General features: G+C 34.7%; 1 protein-coding gene across 1 annotated transcript in view; it reads left to right on the top strand.

Annotated features, from left to right (window-relative positions):
• Positions 1-660: 660 nt before the first annotated feature.
• LOC106873599 (retinoblastoma-like protein 1) overlaps positions 661-15,233 on the top strand; it is a 68,232-nt gene continuing 53,659 nt past the window's right edge. The window contains exons 1-2 of the mRNA XM_089351221.1: positions 661-916; positions 1,041-1,664. Of these exons, the coding sequence (XP_089207347.1) occupies positions 1,533-1,664 (132 nt within the window). The 5' untranslated portion in view covers positions 661-916; positions 1,041-1,532. The remainder of the gene's footprint in view (positions 917-1,040; positions 1,665-15,233) is intronic.

Genomic DNA, 15,233 nt, shown 5'->3' with positions numbered 1-15,233 from the left:
GGTTTAGTCAAATAAATCGACTCCAGTACTTTTTTTTTCCCCTAAGCCTGCTACTTATTTTATCGTTTTTTTTTCTGCCGAACCGCTAAGTGGCGGGGGCATAAACAAACCAACACCGGTTGTCTTGTGGTAGAGAGGGGCAAACACAAACATACATGCACATACACACACATATATATATAAACGACGGTCCTAAGGCCCATGGTGCTACACAGTGGGACGGAACCCAGAATCTATGAAGTTAAGAAGCAAACTTCTTGCCACACATGGAACGTCTGCGCAGTATTTTAGACATTATTTAATGTCTTTTTCTGTTTAAAACAGTAGATTATAATTTATATTTAGTTTCTCTTTCTAGCATATGAAGCGACCGCGTCGTGGCTACCCTTGTTGGTTGGTCCTCCTCCCCATACTTTATAACATTAGTCAACCAATCAGCTGTTATAAACCACTAAAAACATCACCTCATAGCAAAGTTCCTTTACTTCTCTTACCTCTCACTATTCCTCATCCTCCTACTCCAATAGTTCCGACTAGTTACTCTCCACATGCTGGTAGAAAGTTTTTTTTATGTCTTAGTTTTCTTTTAGTTTAGTTATTTTTTTGTTCATTATTAATTTCCCGCCACTTCGTCGACTTAGCAGATTCTTTGCTGTCATCGTAACAACTTAGAAACTGACCTGGATTAAGTCGTCGCTTTTACTTCCTCCCTTCGTTACTTATAGTGAGTACCTGGATTTGTATTTATGGAATTGTGGAGATACCAACATCAATGTCTTTGGTATTACCACCTGAAAACCTGACTAAAATTCTGGTCGTTCAGGAAAAGAAGAAGAAAAAAAGGAAAAGGATAAACTTTTCATCGATGCTGCTCCGGTAAAAAATTTTCAACGTCGGCTAATAGGCTAGGCTGGTAGTAAGCTTTCTAATTTCTACATTGATTTTTAAATTTAATTTTTTTTTTCTTTTGTGAAGTTTATTAGTAGACAATTATGTAGTAATGGCATCATGCTAACTTCTGTCTTCTGTTTCGAACTTAGATTTACAAGCACCACATCATTATCATCATCGCTTGTTGTCAACGCCGCCTTTCCTCGTTTACCACTTCGTTGCCGTCGCCTATCACATACTATAGAATTCACTCCATCACCACCATCACCAGACAGAGGTGACTGCTGCCACCGCGATCTCCCTTCCTTCCATACAGATACTCTCACAACAGTTTCGCTTCTACCACGTTGCTGAATGTCTACTCTTACTATTACCATTACTACAACTACTACTCTCTTCTTAATCGAAGGTGAGGCAAGCCCTGGAGATAATTAATCTCTCTTACCTTCACGGTTACTATATAATATTACTACGAGAAAGAGAGAGAGAGAGAGAGAGAGAGACACACACACACACACACACACAACCAGACAGACAGACATACCGGTATTCAACCGAAGCACCAAGTTTGTCAGGCGTCTTACTACTAGTGTAGTGTTCCACTAGTCCTTTCTAGTGCACCACTAGTAAACCTGCTCAAAATGGGTCTGTCCGGAGATGAAGATGTGGAGCAAAGATTCTCCAATTTATGTCGAGATCTTAACATGGACAGAAATAGCCAGGAGGAGGCGTGGGAATCTTATCGTAGGATTCGCACCTACTTTGTACTTGAGGTAAGCAGCTTTATTATTACATTTATTGTTTTGGTATTTTTTTTTACTTTTGTTTCGAATATCGATGAAATCGGGTTTGATCTTAATATATATTTGTATTGGTTTGATTATTTTTTTAGTCCATCACGACCTTATCGATGTGAAAATGATAAAGTCATTAAGTTGTCACATGCCTGGCAACTAACTTAGTAAGGTACCTCCGTACTTAAATATCTCAAACTACAAACCCGATCTGTTCATAACCGGCTTCTATACATTGCGATTTAGAGTCAACACTGATTAAATATAATAATACTATTTTTTTTTTTTTGTAATTGTGTTTAAGTAGTTATTTGCATAGTACCTGGTAAATCGGTTTCGGCGTCTTCCTGCGTAATTAGATGTAACGTTCGTGTGATTCTTCACACCTATTATGGTCTTATTTCGAAGTTTGCATGTGAAAAGAACAGACAAAAGGAAAGAAAAGGAAAAATAAAACAGCCCCCAAATAAACAAACGAGAGTTGGAAAGAGGCACAAAAAAGAGCTAAAAAGACTCGAAACCATTTGTGACATTAGTTGCTAAAATATTTAGCATCTCTTGTAGATAGTACCAATTAGTCTCTTTATATATACATGCACATACATCTAAGTATGTGAATTATTTATGGTTAAGCTATATGTATATATACATACATATGTATTACATTGTGTATGCGTTATATATTTTACATGCAAACTTATATAAACTATGTTTATATATACACGCATAAGCACACATATATGCATTATACATATTAAGATATATACATAAATATATTATAGCATGATATATACACATTTTATGGTATCTATCTATATATATATATATGCATTGCATTTTATACACATATATATACACATGCATATGCATTGTATTAAGATATATATAAATGTAGTATGATATACATTATACACATTTAATGGTATATATTGTTATTTTATGGTATATACACAAGCTCATGTGCATTATGCATATATATATACTCATATTGTTTTATCATATATTTACATTATATAGATTTAAATATACACACACACATATATGTATATATTTTATATATAGCTATATTTTTCTGCAGCCATTTTTGTAAATTTTACAGCCACTCATCCCGATTTTTCTTTTTAACCCCCCCCCCCCCCAAATCATCTGTTTTTGGTTCTGCTATGATCTACATTACAATGTATTTAGCATTGGAATAACCGAATTATTGAATTTAAAAAAAAAAAGAAAAATACTTCAAAGTCATGGTGGGTGGATTCTATTAACCATCAAAAGATAAAATTGCTAACCCATTCGATTCGCAAGAAAATATAATTTCTAAGTAATCATCGATATCTTTTGTTATTTTTTTGTCCTCTCTTATTAGTTTGATCTCCAGTTAATATAAGAAACTTTTGGAGAAATACAGATTGTATTCAAAGATATCGGGATCCTTTTTATAAATATCAATTATTATTTAATAATGTATGCATTTTAACGGGTACTAGCTCGAATACATATGTAGGATGTTTCATTTAGGATATATATATATATATATATATATATATATATATATATATATAGGCCTGTTTATGTGTGTAGAGTCTAGATTATTTGGATCTGTGTTGGTAAAATGATTGGATCAAGTTTGAAAATGTCGGTTTTTGTTTTTGAGAGTATATAGTTTGAAATTAACTTGGATCTGGTTGTAATGTCGATTGCAGAAAATTAACATTAGTTCAGATTTTTATAAATTACTAAATTATTACTGTATTTAACGCTTGTGCCGACTGTGAAAGAGGTACACTACAACTTTAAACAAGAATATATATTCATTTATTTGTATATATGTATGTGTATATCCTCAGCTGTGTGATGTTTCATGGCTCTAAAATTAGACATCTTTTTCACCTAGGTTTGTAATAACCAAACAGTTTTGTCCAGTACTATACTGTACCTCTTAATTTTCTAACCAGAAAGAAATTATTTGTTTAAAAAGATATTTTTTCTGCTGCAGTAACGTGTGTATGTATATATAATATATGTAATATATGCATATGTGTATTGTTTGCTTTTATGTGAAGTTATATATATATATATATATATATATATATATATATATATATATATATATATATATATATAAACAATTTAACATTATATTGAATGGTCATTCAGTACTTTATAGTAGAGTATATATTTATTTTTTATTAAGCGAAGGTTGACAGTGACTTCGAGGTTTTAGCTTGCCAGCCGTCATCGGCTTATATGTGTGTGGTTTGGTAAAATGCTCATCATATGCGCTCATATACACGCATATGATATTGTTTAACCAACTCCGCTTTATTTGATTTAATTCGATATACTTAGTTCTTTTGAGGGATAGGTAAAAATGGAACACTATTTGAATAGAGTATCTGTTGAAAAAGCCCCCACAAAACTCAGCAATTTAATTTCTTTATTACAATGTTCATAGACCCATTTTATATATATATATATATATATATAAAAGGGAGCAGACAATAGGATCTGGTTCCTCGAAAATCACTTTGTATTTTAAATTGCAGTCTTTGAAATTTTAAAACTAGTCATTTAGAAGCTCTACGATCTTTGAAAAGCAGTTTGTTTCGCGATTATTAAATATGCATAAATTTATCTTATTTCAAAACGAAATAATGCTGTTTATAATTAAATATATGGATTATTATAAAACTAGACCTCATCATTTCTAAGTAATTCAGACGCAGTAAATTTGACTTCCTACTTTCATTTTGTTGCTTTTATATGAATATAATTTTCTCGTTTAACATTGATATTTCTTTCTTTAAGGGTATTCTAAGAATAAACGTGTCATCCACACGCGACCTAGGTACCTTACGTCAGACACCCTTAGATATGATATAATCTAGTCTCCTCTGACAGTACGACACATTCATTATATATATCCATCAGGGAACAGATTTGCCCTGCATTCTTCCTCCTTAGCGTGAAACAACAGATAAAACATTGTAAGTCGCTACAAATTCGAGGACTAACAATTTCTGCTTTCTTTCGAAGATCACACGAAACTGCATCCAAAAATCTGTTTCTTTTTCTGAACCAGGAAATACTGGTCTCTAGGTTTCCATTCTCAGGACGAGGAAACACTCCAGCCCTGATACATTCTTTACCTCTATAAAACTCGAGTGTAACTCACATTGGATGGAGTACTGCTCACATATCTGAGATGGCGCTTCTGCTATTCCCATGAATACCCTAGGTTGCATCCAAAAGACAATTTACAATTTAGCTGACGTATTAACTCACCAATATAACTATTATAATCTATTATAATCACTATGCACAGATACCCTGCTCCTATGAACTGGCAAGCCACATAACTAATTTTTGGGGGGTTGGTGGGCTGCACATCCACTCATCTTATCCACTGTCTCCCTATCTAACCCCCCAGATTTTACCCTAGACAATTTTCCCTATCGTTCTTCTTCAAAGCATTTGTCCTCAAAACAACTGGAATTTCCTCCTTGCACACCTTTCTGTTTATCTCTCCCAGAAGCATTGACCTAGAAAGTTGATCTAAAGCATAAACCATAATGCTTTCAACAATCTGGTAAAGCCTACACAGGTCATGGACACTGTTCTCTTCATTCTCTAATTAATAAAAACAAACAAATGGACACATGCCTATATGAATAGATTTCTAGCTACTATTCAGGTCGTCAAGTCATGTAATAAAAACATTAAGATTAACAATTTCCTGGCTATGACAATTAAGGTGGTGGAACACACTGAATTCATTAACTGTATTTCAGTACAATTCAAGTTTGTGTTGTTCCATTGAAATAGTATAAAAATTCAAATAAAACTAAATAAATATAACTGCTGATACTGAGTTGTAAGCTTGAGATAAAGAAACCTTCTGTATTTAAGGTTAATTTGTAGATTGAATTATTCATGTGAGAAAGAGAGGGCAGGGTGTTTTCCACAACTCTTTATTAAAATAATCAGACGAGGACAGCTGCATGAAGAAGTGCTGATCTCTAATTGTGGAGGCAACCTGTGGAAGAGGTAGATCCTAGAAGATGTGGGACAAGGTGGTGAAATATGATCTTTGGTTGTTGAGTCTCATGGAAGCAATGGCAAGTGACTGAGAGTTCTGGTAATTTGCTGCTGTGTTTGAGAAGACACATCAAATTAAGTGAAATCATGGTCATGGCCAGTACTGTAGCGCATAAGACACAGAGTACATACTGTAGAGTGGTTGGCATTAAGAAGGGCATCCAATCATAGAAACCGTGGCAAAACAAACTGTATAACCTATGCCAGCATGGAAAACGAACATTAACCCTTTAGTGTTCTGATTATTCTGCCAAATATAATACTTATTAATTCATATTGTTTCAAACTAATCAAGCATTGTCTTGTTGCTTCAAGACTTTGATAATGTGATTTAGAATGACATTATAGGGTAGATGGTGGAGGCGCAATGATCCAGTGGTTTGGGCAGCGGACTCGTGGTCATAGGATTGCGGTTTTGATTCCCAGACCGGGCGTTGTGAGTGTTTATTGAGCGAAAAACACCTAAAAGCTCCACGAGGTTCTGGCAGGGGGATGGTGGCAAACCCTGCTGTAAACTTTCACCACAACTTTCTCCCACTCTTTCTTCCTGTTTCTGTTGTACACGTATTTCAAAGGGCCAGCCTTGTCACTATGTGTCACACTGAATATCCCCGAGAACTACATTAAGGGTACATGTGTCTGTGGAGTGCTCAGCCACTTGCACATTCATTTTACGAGCAGGCTGTTCCGTTGGGCGGATCAACTGGAACCCTCGACGTTGTAAGCGACGGAGTGCCAACAATAGGGTAGATGGGAGAGGCCAGATCTGGCCAGTTTGAACATAAACCAGGTAGAATAATTTGGTCAGATGTGGCTGGTTTAAATGCTAAAGGTTTAAATGATGATGATGATGCTCAATAGATCAAAGCTAAAAGGCTTTGGTTTAATTCTCATCTTTAACCTAATAAACATTAAAACTTATGGATAAATATGTAAATCTATGATATAAAAATATTTGAAGAAATTAGCACCTGTGGAGCTTTAAGGACAGGTGCAGGCCTGACGATGTGGTTCAGAAGTTCACTTTGCAACTATGTTCTTCCAGGTTCAGTTCAACTGTGCAACACCTTGGGCTATTTTTTAAAATAGCTTGGGCCATCTGAAGCCTTGTGAGTGGTTGTTAGCAACTGAAAGAAGCTTATTGTGTGTATTTGCGTTGCTTTGACTTAACAAAAGCTGTAAATGAGTTTCACCATCATACAAGTGTTGTCATTTGTTTCCATAGAAGATTGGAAACATATCCGGCCATTGTGCTGTTTGTGTTCTTAATACTAGGGGGAAGTATTACCTTGCTTAGGAACTAGTGAGGGTTGGCAACAGGAAGGATGTGCAACTATGTAAAATCTGCCTCAGTGACTTTCAGTATGATTTCTACAAGCACGGAAAAGTGAATGTTAAAATGACGAGAATGTTGTTTGAAATTCTATGAAATATATATATGCTATATATCCTATGAAATTCTTTCAAATTGTTTTCTGTTAATCAAAATTGAGTAACATTTGTAGAAATGGTTTGTTGTTTTTGTTTGATTTTAGTCAAAATTGTAATGCCAGAGTGTGAGTGAGGACTATGGAGTAGAGAGAGAGAGTAGTAGTAGTAGTAGTAGTAGGTAAATTGAGTGATTGAGTGTACTTTGTTGCTGAGTGGTTTTACTTTAAAACATTGTATACCTGCAGTTCTAAGTCACAGTTAATATTGTGATGAGGACTGAGTTTTGTCATGGTTGACTTGTACTCAACACTGTAATCATTTATTTTATATTGTTATTTGTGAATAGCTCTTGTATTGTTGGTTACAGGTTTTCAATTGGTCAATTGCTAGTTCACTGCATTTCTGATAGACTGATAAGATAGTTGCTTTGTGGTTTTGTGGTTTCCCACCAATATATATATATATATATATATATATATATATATAAACAAAAGAGATACACATATCTATATCTAGCTACCCATCTTTCAAGCTGTTTGCCTATTTATGTCTAAATATCAAAGTCATCATCATTGTTTTAATGTCCACTTTTCCAGGCTTGCATGGCTTGGGCAGAGTGCTCTTCCTGTTGCCTACCCTCACTTGTTTCCAACCAAATTAAATTTCCCCATGGCAAGACACTTTTTTTTTTTTTTGCAAAATAGTGGAAATGAAGGACACTCATTTACAACTATAACATGATGTCAAGCCTAAAGTGTCATACTGTGGGACTGAATCTGAAATTATGTGATTGGGAAGCGAACTTTTGAGTCACATACCTGTGTTTATGAAGACAGTTTTTCAGGGCTGATCTTATAAACTGTGAACATTTTTATTGCATCATAAATGCAATTATGTAATTTCATATTTAGAATAGAGTACATTAACAAATATTTTAAGATTATTTTTTTCTTGTAAAACAAATATCAGCCTTGCAGGCTTCATAACAGTCTTCCTCATTTTACCCCTATCCTCTACATCCCTTTTCACCAATTCTTTGCTTTCATTTTCTCTCCCATCATCTCTAGCCAGGTCTTCTTTGATCTTCCTCTACTTTTTGCACATTCTTTTTCATTGCTCCTGTCACAATGAAATTTTTGACCCTTGAATGTATTGTATGTATTGCCTTCACTTACGTAATTTCACTAATCTGATTTCACCTTGGCAACGAATTGCTGTGTCTTCCAGAGCAAGCAGACATAATAGAAATAAATCCAATTTGTTGTTCTCATCTGGTTTCATAAGTCTCAGGTATCTTCGCAAATGCTAAAATCATATATCAGAAACCTCATTCCATCAAAACATCTAAGTGGAAATTTCTTGGCATTTTTTTACTAAGTAAAACATTATTCTGGGGGATCATCTAACACTATTTTCCCACTGGACTTGTCATAGCCAATTACCAGTGGCATGTTGAAAATATATATACCCATTCTATGGTTTATTATAGAATAAAGCAGTATGTACCAATTTATTATGTATTCCAGCTGTTACATTGATTGAATCTGTGTTTTCAACAGTGCTATAGACAGTATTACAACTGCTAACCACGATTCTTATGCTGCTGCTATCAGGAAATCTACTTCAGTTAAGTTAAAACTTGTTTGACATGGATTAAAGACTTTACCTGGCCATGCAGAATCTCCTGTTGTTGATGAACTAGTTGTAAGTGTAAAATGATCAGACATTTTGCAAAAGTATGTTGGAAACAAAAAGTATAGGCAGTATTATCTTATGAAACACTTGAGTAAAAATATGAGGGTGTGCTGAAAAGTTCCTGGCTTCAAGGGTATTGTGAAAAGCCTGGTTGAAGGCCCAACCTTCTGAGTTCTTTAACAGGGCTTAGAAAAACTGAAGGACTGCTGCAATAAGTATGTGAATTTGAGAGGGGAATATGTTGAATAAAATCGTAATTAACTGATCCTCTTGTATTTTCTTTTACCCAAAGCCATGAATTTTTCAGCCCTCCTCGTATCTCTTTGGCTCTGTATATAGGAGCTGCTATCAGTCATTGTTGACCATTCATCTGCACTTGTATGTGCAGTTCTGCTCAAGAAGACTGGAAATTACCCATGCATACAGATGCTTCTCTCTACAATACCAATGTTTATTTGAGGAAAAGACCTACTGATTTGGGCTGATAGTTTGGCATCAGTATCGTTGCAAGCATTGCTGTCAGAAGGCAAAAAGCTGGAATAGATCACAAGTGATCCTGTCTGATCCTTCTAACAGTTCTGCCAATCCTTTGCCTTGGTTGCTATTTTTTTTTTAATCAACTCCCAAAGGATTGGAGGTCAGACTCTGGTGGGTTGGGGGCTAATACTATGAAATGTTCTATCCAATTGTCTAATGACTCTGACATTTTGCTGCCTTTGGCTCTGTAAAGAGGCACAATCAACTGGAAAGATATTGGAAAAAGCTTGGCATTAATCATCCCAAAAGACATAATCTGTTGGTAGAAAAAAGTCCTGCAGGCATGGATGTGTGGTAAGATGTTTGCTTCCCTATTGCAAGGTTCTGGGTTCAGTCTCACTTTGTGGTTGCTATAGCATCGGACCAACCAAAGCTTTGTGAGTGGGTTTGGCAGATTAAAACTGAAAGAAACTGGTCATGTATGTGTCCCCCCCCCCCACCACTTGACAACTGGTGTTGGCATGTTTACGTCCCTGTAACTTGGTGGTTTGGCAATTTGGCAAAAGAAGCTGATAGAATAAATACCAGGTTTAATAAGTACTGGGGTCAATTCATTTGGTGTCCCAGCATGACCACTATCTAATGACTGGAGCAAGTAAAAGATAAAAGATAAGTAGAAAGATAATTCTAAATATTAAAGTAAAAATTTGCTACCTGGGAACAACTGAATGTTTTGTTATCCATAGAAAATCTGATTGTCATTTTCTACATAATCATGTCATTTCAGATAGAATTTAATCCTTTTGGTACCAACATGTCCAAGACCATATCTGATTCTATGATGCAAACTTCATGTTTTAATCCTTTAGCATTTAAACTGGCCATATCTGGCCTTTGTATTCTCTCCCAGTTATATGTTGAAACAAGCTAGATCCAGCCTCTCACACCTACCCTACAATATCATTCTAAAAATAAATAGTTACATCATCAAAATTTCATGGTTTTATGATAATACTTGATACATTTTAAAATATGTGGATAAATAAGCTTTACATTTGATAAATTAATCTGAATGCTAAAGTATTAAAGTGATGTGAATTAAAATGTTCCCATCAAAAATTTCATGTTAATTCATGGTCTAAATACCAGCACCAGCCTAATAATGATGAAGTTATTTTACTAAATTCTTCATTATTTTAAAAATTAATTGGAACAAAGGCAGGTGTATTTCAACAGAAATATGGTAACAGAAGGGTTATAGGTAGCCTCCTGCCCTTAATTGTGTTTGCTGCATGTGTGCTGATCTGAAATATAACAACATATTTAAGAAACTTTCAAAACAGTGGATAGTCACTACATCCATCAAAATTACAAACTGATCACTTGAGACAATATTAAAAAACAACAAAACTTTGGTAGTGATTGTCACTTGATATCACAGGACCAATTATTGAAATGGGTGACTTTTATGTTTTGATGATACTTTAACTTTACGTGTTGTCCTCTGACATTTGACCTAAAAGAAAAAACTTTTCAAGCCATCTATCATCTAGTGCCTCTCCTCATTATTCTATTTATTTTGTGATGTCAGTCAGTTTGAAAGTTCTGAATTTTGGAATTCTTAGAAGACTTAAACAATTCTGTTAGAGGCTGTGTAGTGATACTGATTACAAATATCAACAATTTAGCTGAAGGAAAGTACCTCCTTCACAAGGGTACTCTTTCTCTCTCTCTCTTTCTCTCTCTCTCTCTTTCTCTCTCTCTCTCTCTCTCTCTCTCTCTCTCTCTCTCTTTCTTTCTCTCTCTCTGTATATATATATATATATATATATCAGGGATGTGCCATCTAGGTAGGCAAGATCGGTAGCAACATTTTCTTTTCATGGCAAAATATGCACCTAATTCAATAAAATTATGAAGGTTGATCTGATTACTATGCGTAAAATGCAAATTACTTTATTTTTTTGTATATTAGGTAGACATAATTTGTACCTGCTTTTCAATCTCAGTATTTAAGCTACACGTAAAACTGCTGTAGTACATGTGCCGTGTACATTCCTACAACAATGTTTTCTTTGTGCTATAAAGGCAGAAGTAAATCTGCCTACATCTCAGTTGTGTGCCTGTGTTTCAGTTATTTTTGTGTGTTTTACTACATAAAGATTACCAACATGTCCAAGACCATATCTGATTCTATGATACAAATTTCATGTTTTAACCCTTTAGCATTTAAACCGGCCATATCTGGCCTATGTATTCTCCCAGTTATATGTTGAAACAAGCTAGGTCCAGCCTCTCACACCTACCCTACAATATCATTCTAAAAATAAATAGTTACATCATCAAAATTTCTCAGTTTTATGATAATACTTGATTAATTTTAAAATATGTGAATAAATAAGCCTACCCTGCGTAATTACTGATGGCACGTGCCTGATACATCATCATCATCATCATCGTTTAGCGTCCGCTTTCCATGCTAGCATGGGTTGGACGATTTGACTGAGGACTGGTGAAACTGGATGGCAACACCAGGCTCCAATCTAAATTTGGCAGAGTTTCTACAGCTGGCTGCCCTTCCTAACGCCAACCACTCAGAGAGTGTATATATATATATATACATATATATATATATATATATATATATACATATATATATATATATATTACATGGAAAAATGCGAGCATGAAAAGTAATATTAAGATTATAAGCCTGAAAATGTACAGGACAAGTTATTACACATGTAAAAGTATAGGACAAGCTATTACTTCTAGTAAAGTAAAGAATAAGAAACTTTTTATGTAAAATATTGCAGCAAAGAATGCTAGTTCTTCTAATTTATCACTCTTTACAGTTCTCATCTTTTAAATTTATTGTACAGAACTGTTCAGCTAATTTGTAAGTTTGTCTAATTAGTCACTCTTTCCTATATTTAAGATAGTAAATTAGCCAAATTCTACTTGAATAAGTATAGTGTTATTTGTAAACTATAATAAAATAAGTTTTAATATTCAAATTTTAATTTTAGCTGCAATATTTTCAGTAAAAAGTTTCTTATTCTTTACTTTACTAGAAGTAATAGCTTGTCGTATACTTTTACAGGTGTAATAACTTGTCCTGTACTTTTCCAGGTTTATAATCTTAAGAATATTACTTTTCATGCTCGCATTTTTCCATGTAATCCGTGATTTTTCCAGGCATTGCTGTTATAAGATAAATTATAATGTGTCCATTAATAATTTAGTATTTTACCTTATAAAATACTGAAAGATAATATTTCAATTTTTTCATGTAAGTGGTGATGATAATTCAATTTTGTTCATGTTTAATTTTTATATATGTTGTGATTGAATTATTTGATATTACCCATCCACACCAAATTAATGGCAGGGATTTTTACCATGTTGTTTGTTGCACCATGGCTCACCAAAAGTTACAAACAACAAGACCCCAAAACCATCAGTTACCAGGCTCACCTTTAACCTAATTTTGCAATATTAGGTCACAGGAATTCATTCAACAAAAAAAAAATTCCAATGATTCCATGATTGGTGGTGGTGGTGGTGGGGAGAACCCCCACCTCATTTTCTCTAGCCAAAATAAGGGATTTGCAGCATATTAGGAGGTCAGGGTACTTGATTCCATGCAAAAAATCAAATTTTTTTTTTTTTTTTCTTAGTGAAAATCGTGTGGGTGTTAATATAGAAATTTATCATAATGCTGTTGTTATTAAGCCTCAAATCAGTAGGGTTATGTCTAGAATACTTTATAATCTTAGACCTTCTTGATTAGAACTGATCTGAACTACACAATCACAACAATACCCAGATATTTAGAGGGATGTTGTTGCGTACCAAACTGGATTACTCCAAATGTAATTTAATGCTACACAACTAAACTCTGCTAATAGTAATAAAATGCTTTGCTTACAATGAATTAACTGAGGATTTTTAAAATTATATTCAACATTGGCTAATGTTGGCAATAGGATTGGCAGCTTTTGTTTCATTCCTCGTTTTCACTCTGTTTAGGTCATATTTTATTTTTGCAATTTAGGAAACAGCTGCATCATTGGTTATGCGTTTCCAATTAGCCAAATTCATTTACTGCATTACAATGATACAAATGACAAGGGAGTATCTGGATAACTTGGACAGAAAAAATTCTGTAGAGTATATTTTTAGCTTGAAAGTACCAGTCTATTGCTTTTTTTATGCTTATATCTTTTACTGGTATACATCAACAAAAGATACATGCATACATTTGTGTGTGTGTTTGATCATTTAATATCCCTTTTTCCATGTTGGCATGTTTGAACGGCTTGATGGGAACCGACAAGTCAGAGGGCTGTGCTGAGCTCCATTGTCTGCTTTGGAATTGTTTCTACAACTGGATACCCTTCCTAACGCCAATTACTTTATTATGTTAACCGTCATGGCCTGTTACTGGAACTTATTGGTGATTCCACGTGTTTCTGATTACACTGCGTACTGTTTAATTACAAGGAAGTGAAATTTTTTTGAATTTTTACTATATCTTATATAATTAAACTTAAATATTTAGCACTCAAGTTATTTAAATATCCCTGAAACCATGTCAGCGATGCAGAATAAAATATTTTCTCAAATTATGAAAATTACCACCAGTGGTACATATGGCATTTATGTTGAAGTTTGCCATGAACTACCTGTCTTACATGTGGCAGTTAATGTGCTAAAGATATGTGCATACATTCATACACACACCATTGGTTTTCACATAATTACCAAATTCCAGTCACAAGGTTTTGGTTAATGGAAGACTTAAGGTGCTGAAGAGTGGTAGGATCAAACCTTAACCACACAACCAGGCCTACATATTTGTAGTATTTATACATTTATTATGAACTCTGAGGGTGTCCTAGGGTTCAGGACACTAGGCTTTGATTGAACTAAGTTTATAGTAGAAGACACTTGCCCAAGGTGCTATGCAGTGGGACTGAACTCGGAACCATGTGGTGGGGAAGCAAGCTTCTTACCACACAGCCATGCCTGCACCTAAGAAGTTATAACTTTCATAGAATTAAAACTAATGGTGTATAGTTTAGCATTTATAATTGATGAACCAGTGAAGGATCCTCCATCTGGTCATTTGACTGCTAGAAATAATAACATGCTCACTCTCAAGTCACACCCTAGATTTAGTTTTAAACATTTGCAACTTCATATTATTATAGTTAGGTGTAGGGAGAGTGTTTACTGCCCTCAAAATGTGTTACTAGTGAATAAACAAATGTGTGCTGTGATGGCTTGGTAGTGGAAAAAAGTTAACAGCTGGGAGGGATTTAAGCATCATCACATTTATGCCTGGATCAAAACAGGTCACAGATCATCAGTTGCGCATCAGTAACACACCTGTATATATCTTGACTATAGGTAAATAAATACAGGTATACATTTAAAAAGAATGATGAAATAAAATATGACACTTTGTCAGTTGAAATCATAGTATATATATATATATAGCATCATACAACATGGAAGACAATTGGAGATTTCTGCGGGACAACCTGTTGAAAGCCACCGACCAGATCTGTGGCTGGTGTAAGGTCCCCTCTCGACCCAGAGTAACGTGGTGGTGGAACAAGGAGGTAGACAGGGCTATTAGACAAAAGAAACAGGCTTGGAAGGACTGGAAGAACGGTGGTAGCAGGGAATTGTACCAATGTGCCAGAAGGGAGGCTAGGCGACAGGTTTATTTAGCCAGAGGGGAAGCAGATAAGAAAAGATTTGCCAATGTTCTACGCCGTGAGGACCAAAGACTCGAGGTATTTTGTGTTGCAAGACAGTGTAGGAGAGAGAATAGTG

This window comes from Octopus bimaculoides, chromosome 4 (assembly GCF_046866305.1).
Source record: "Octopus bimaculoides isolate indiv1 chromosome 4, ASM4686630v1, whole genome shotgun sequence".
Lineage (NCBI taxonomy): Eukaryota > Metazoa > Mollusca > Cephalopoda > Octopoda > Octopodidae > Octopus > Octopus bimaculoides.
The sequence above is the reverse complement of the archived record's forward strand: the minus strand, read 5'-3'. Positions and strand labels throughout refer to the sequence as shown.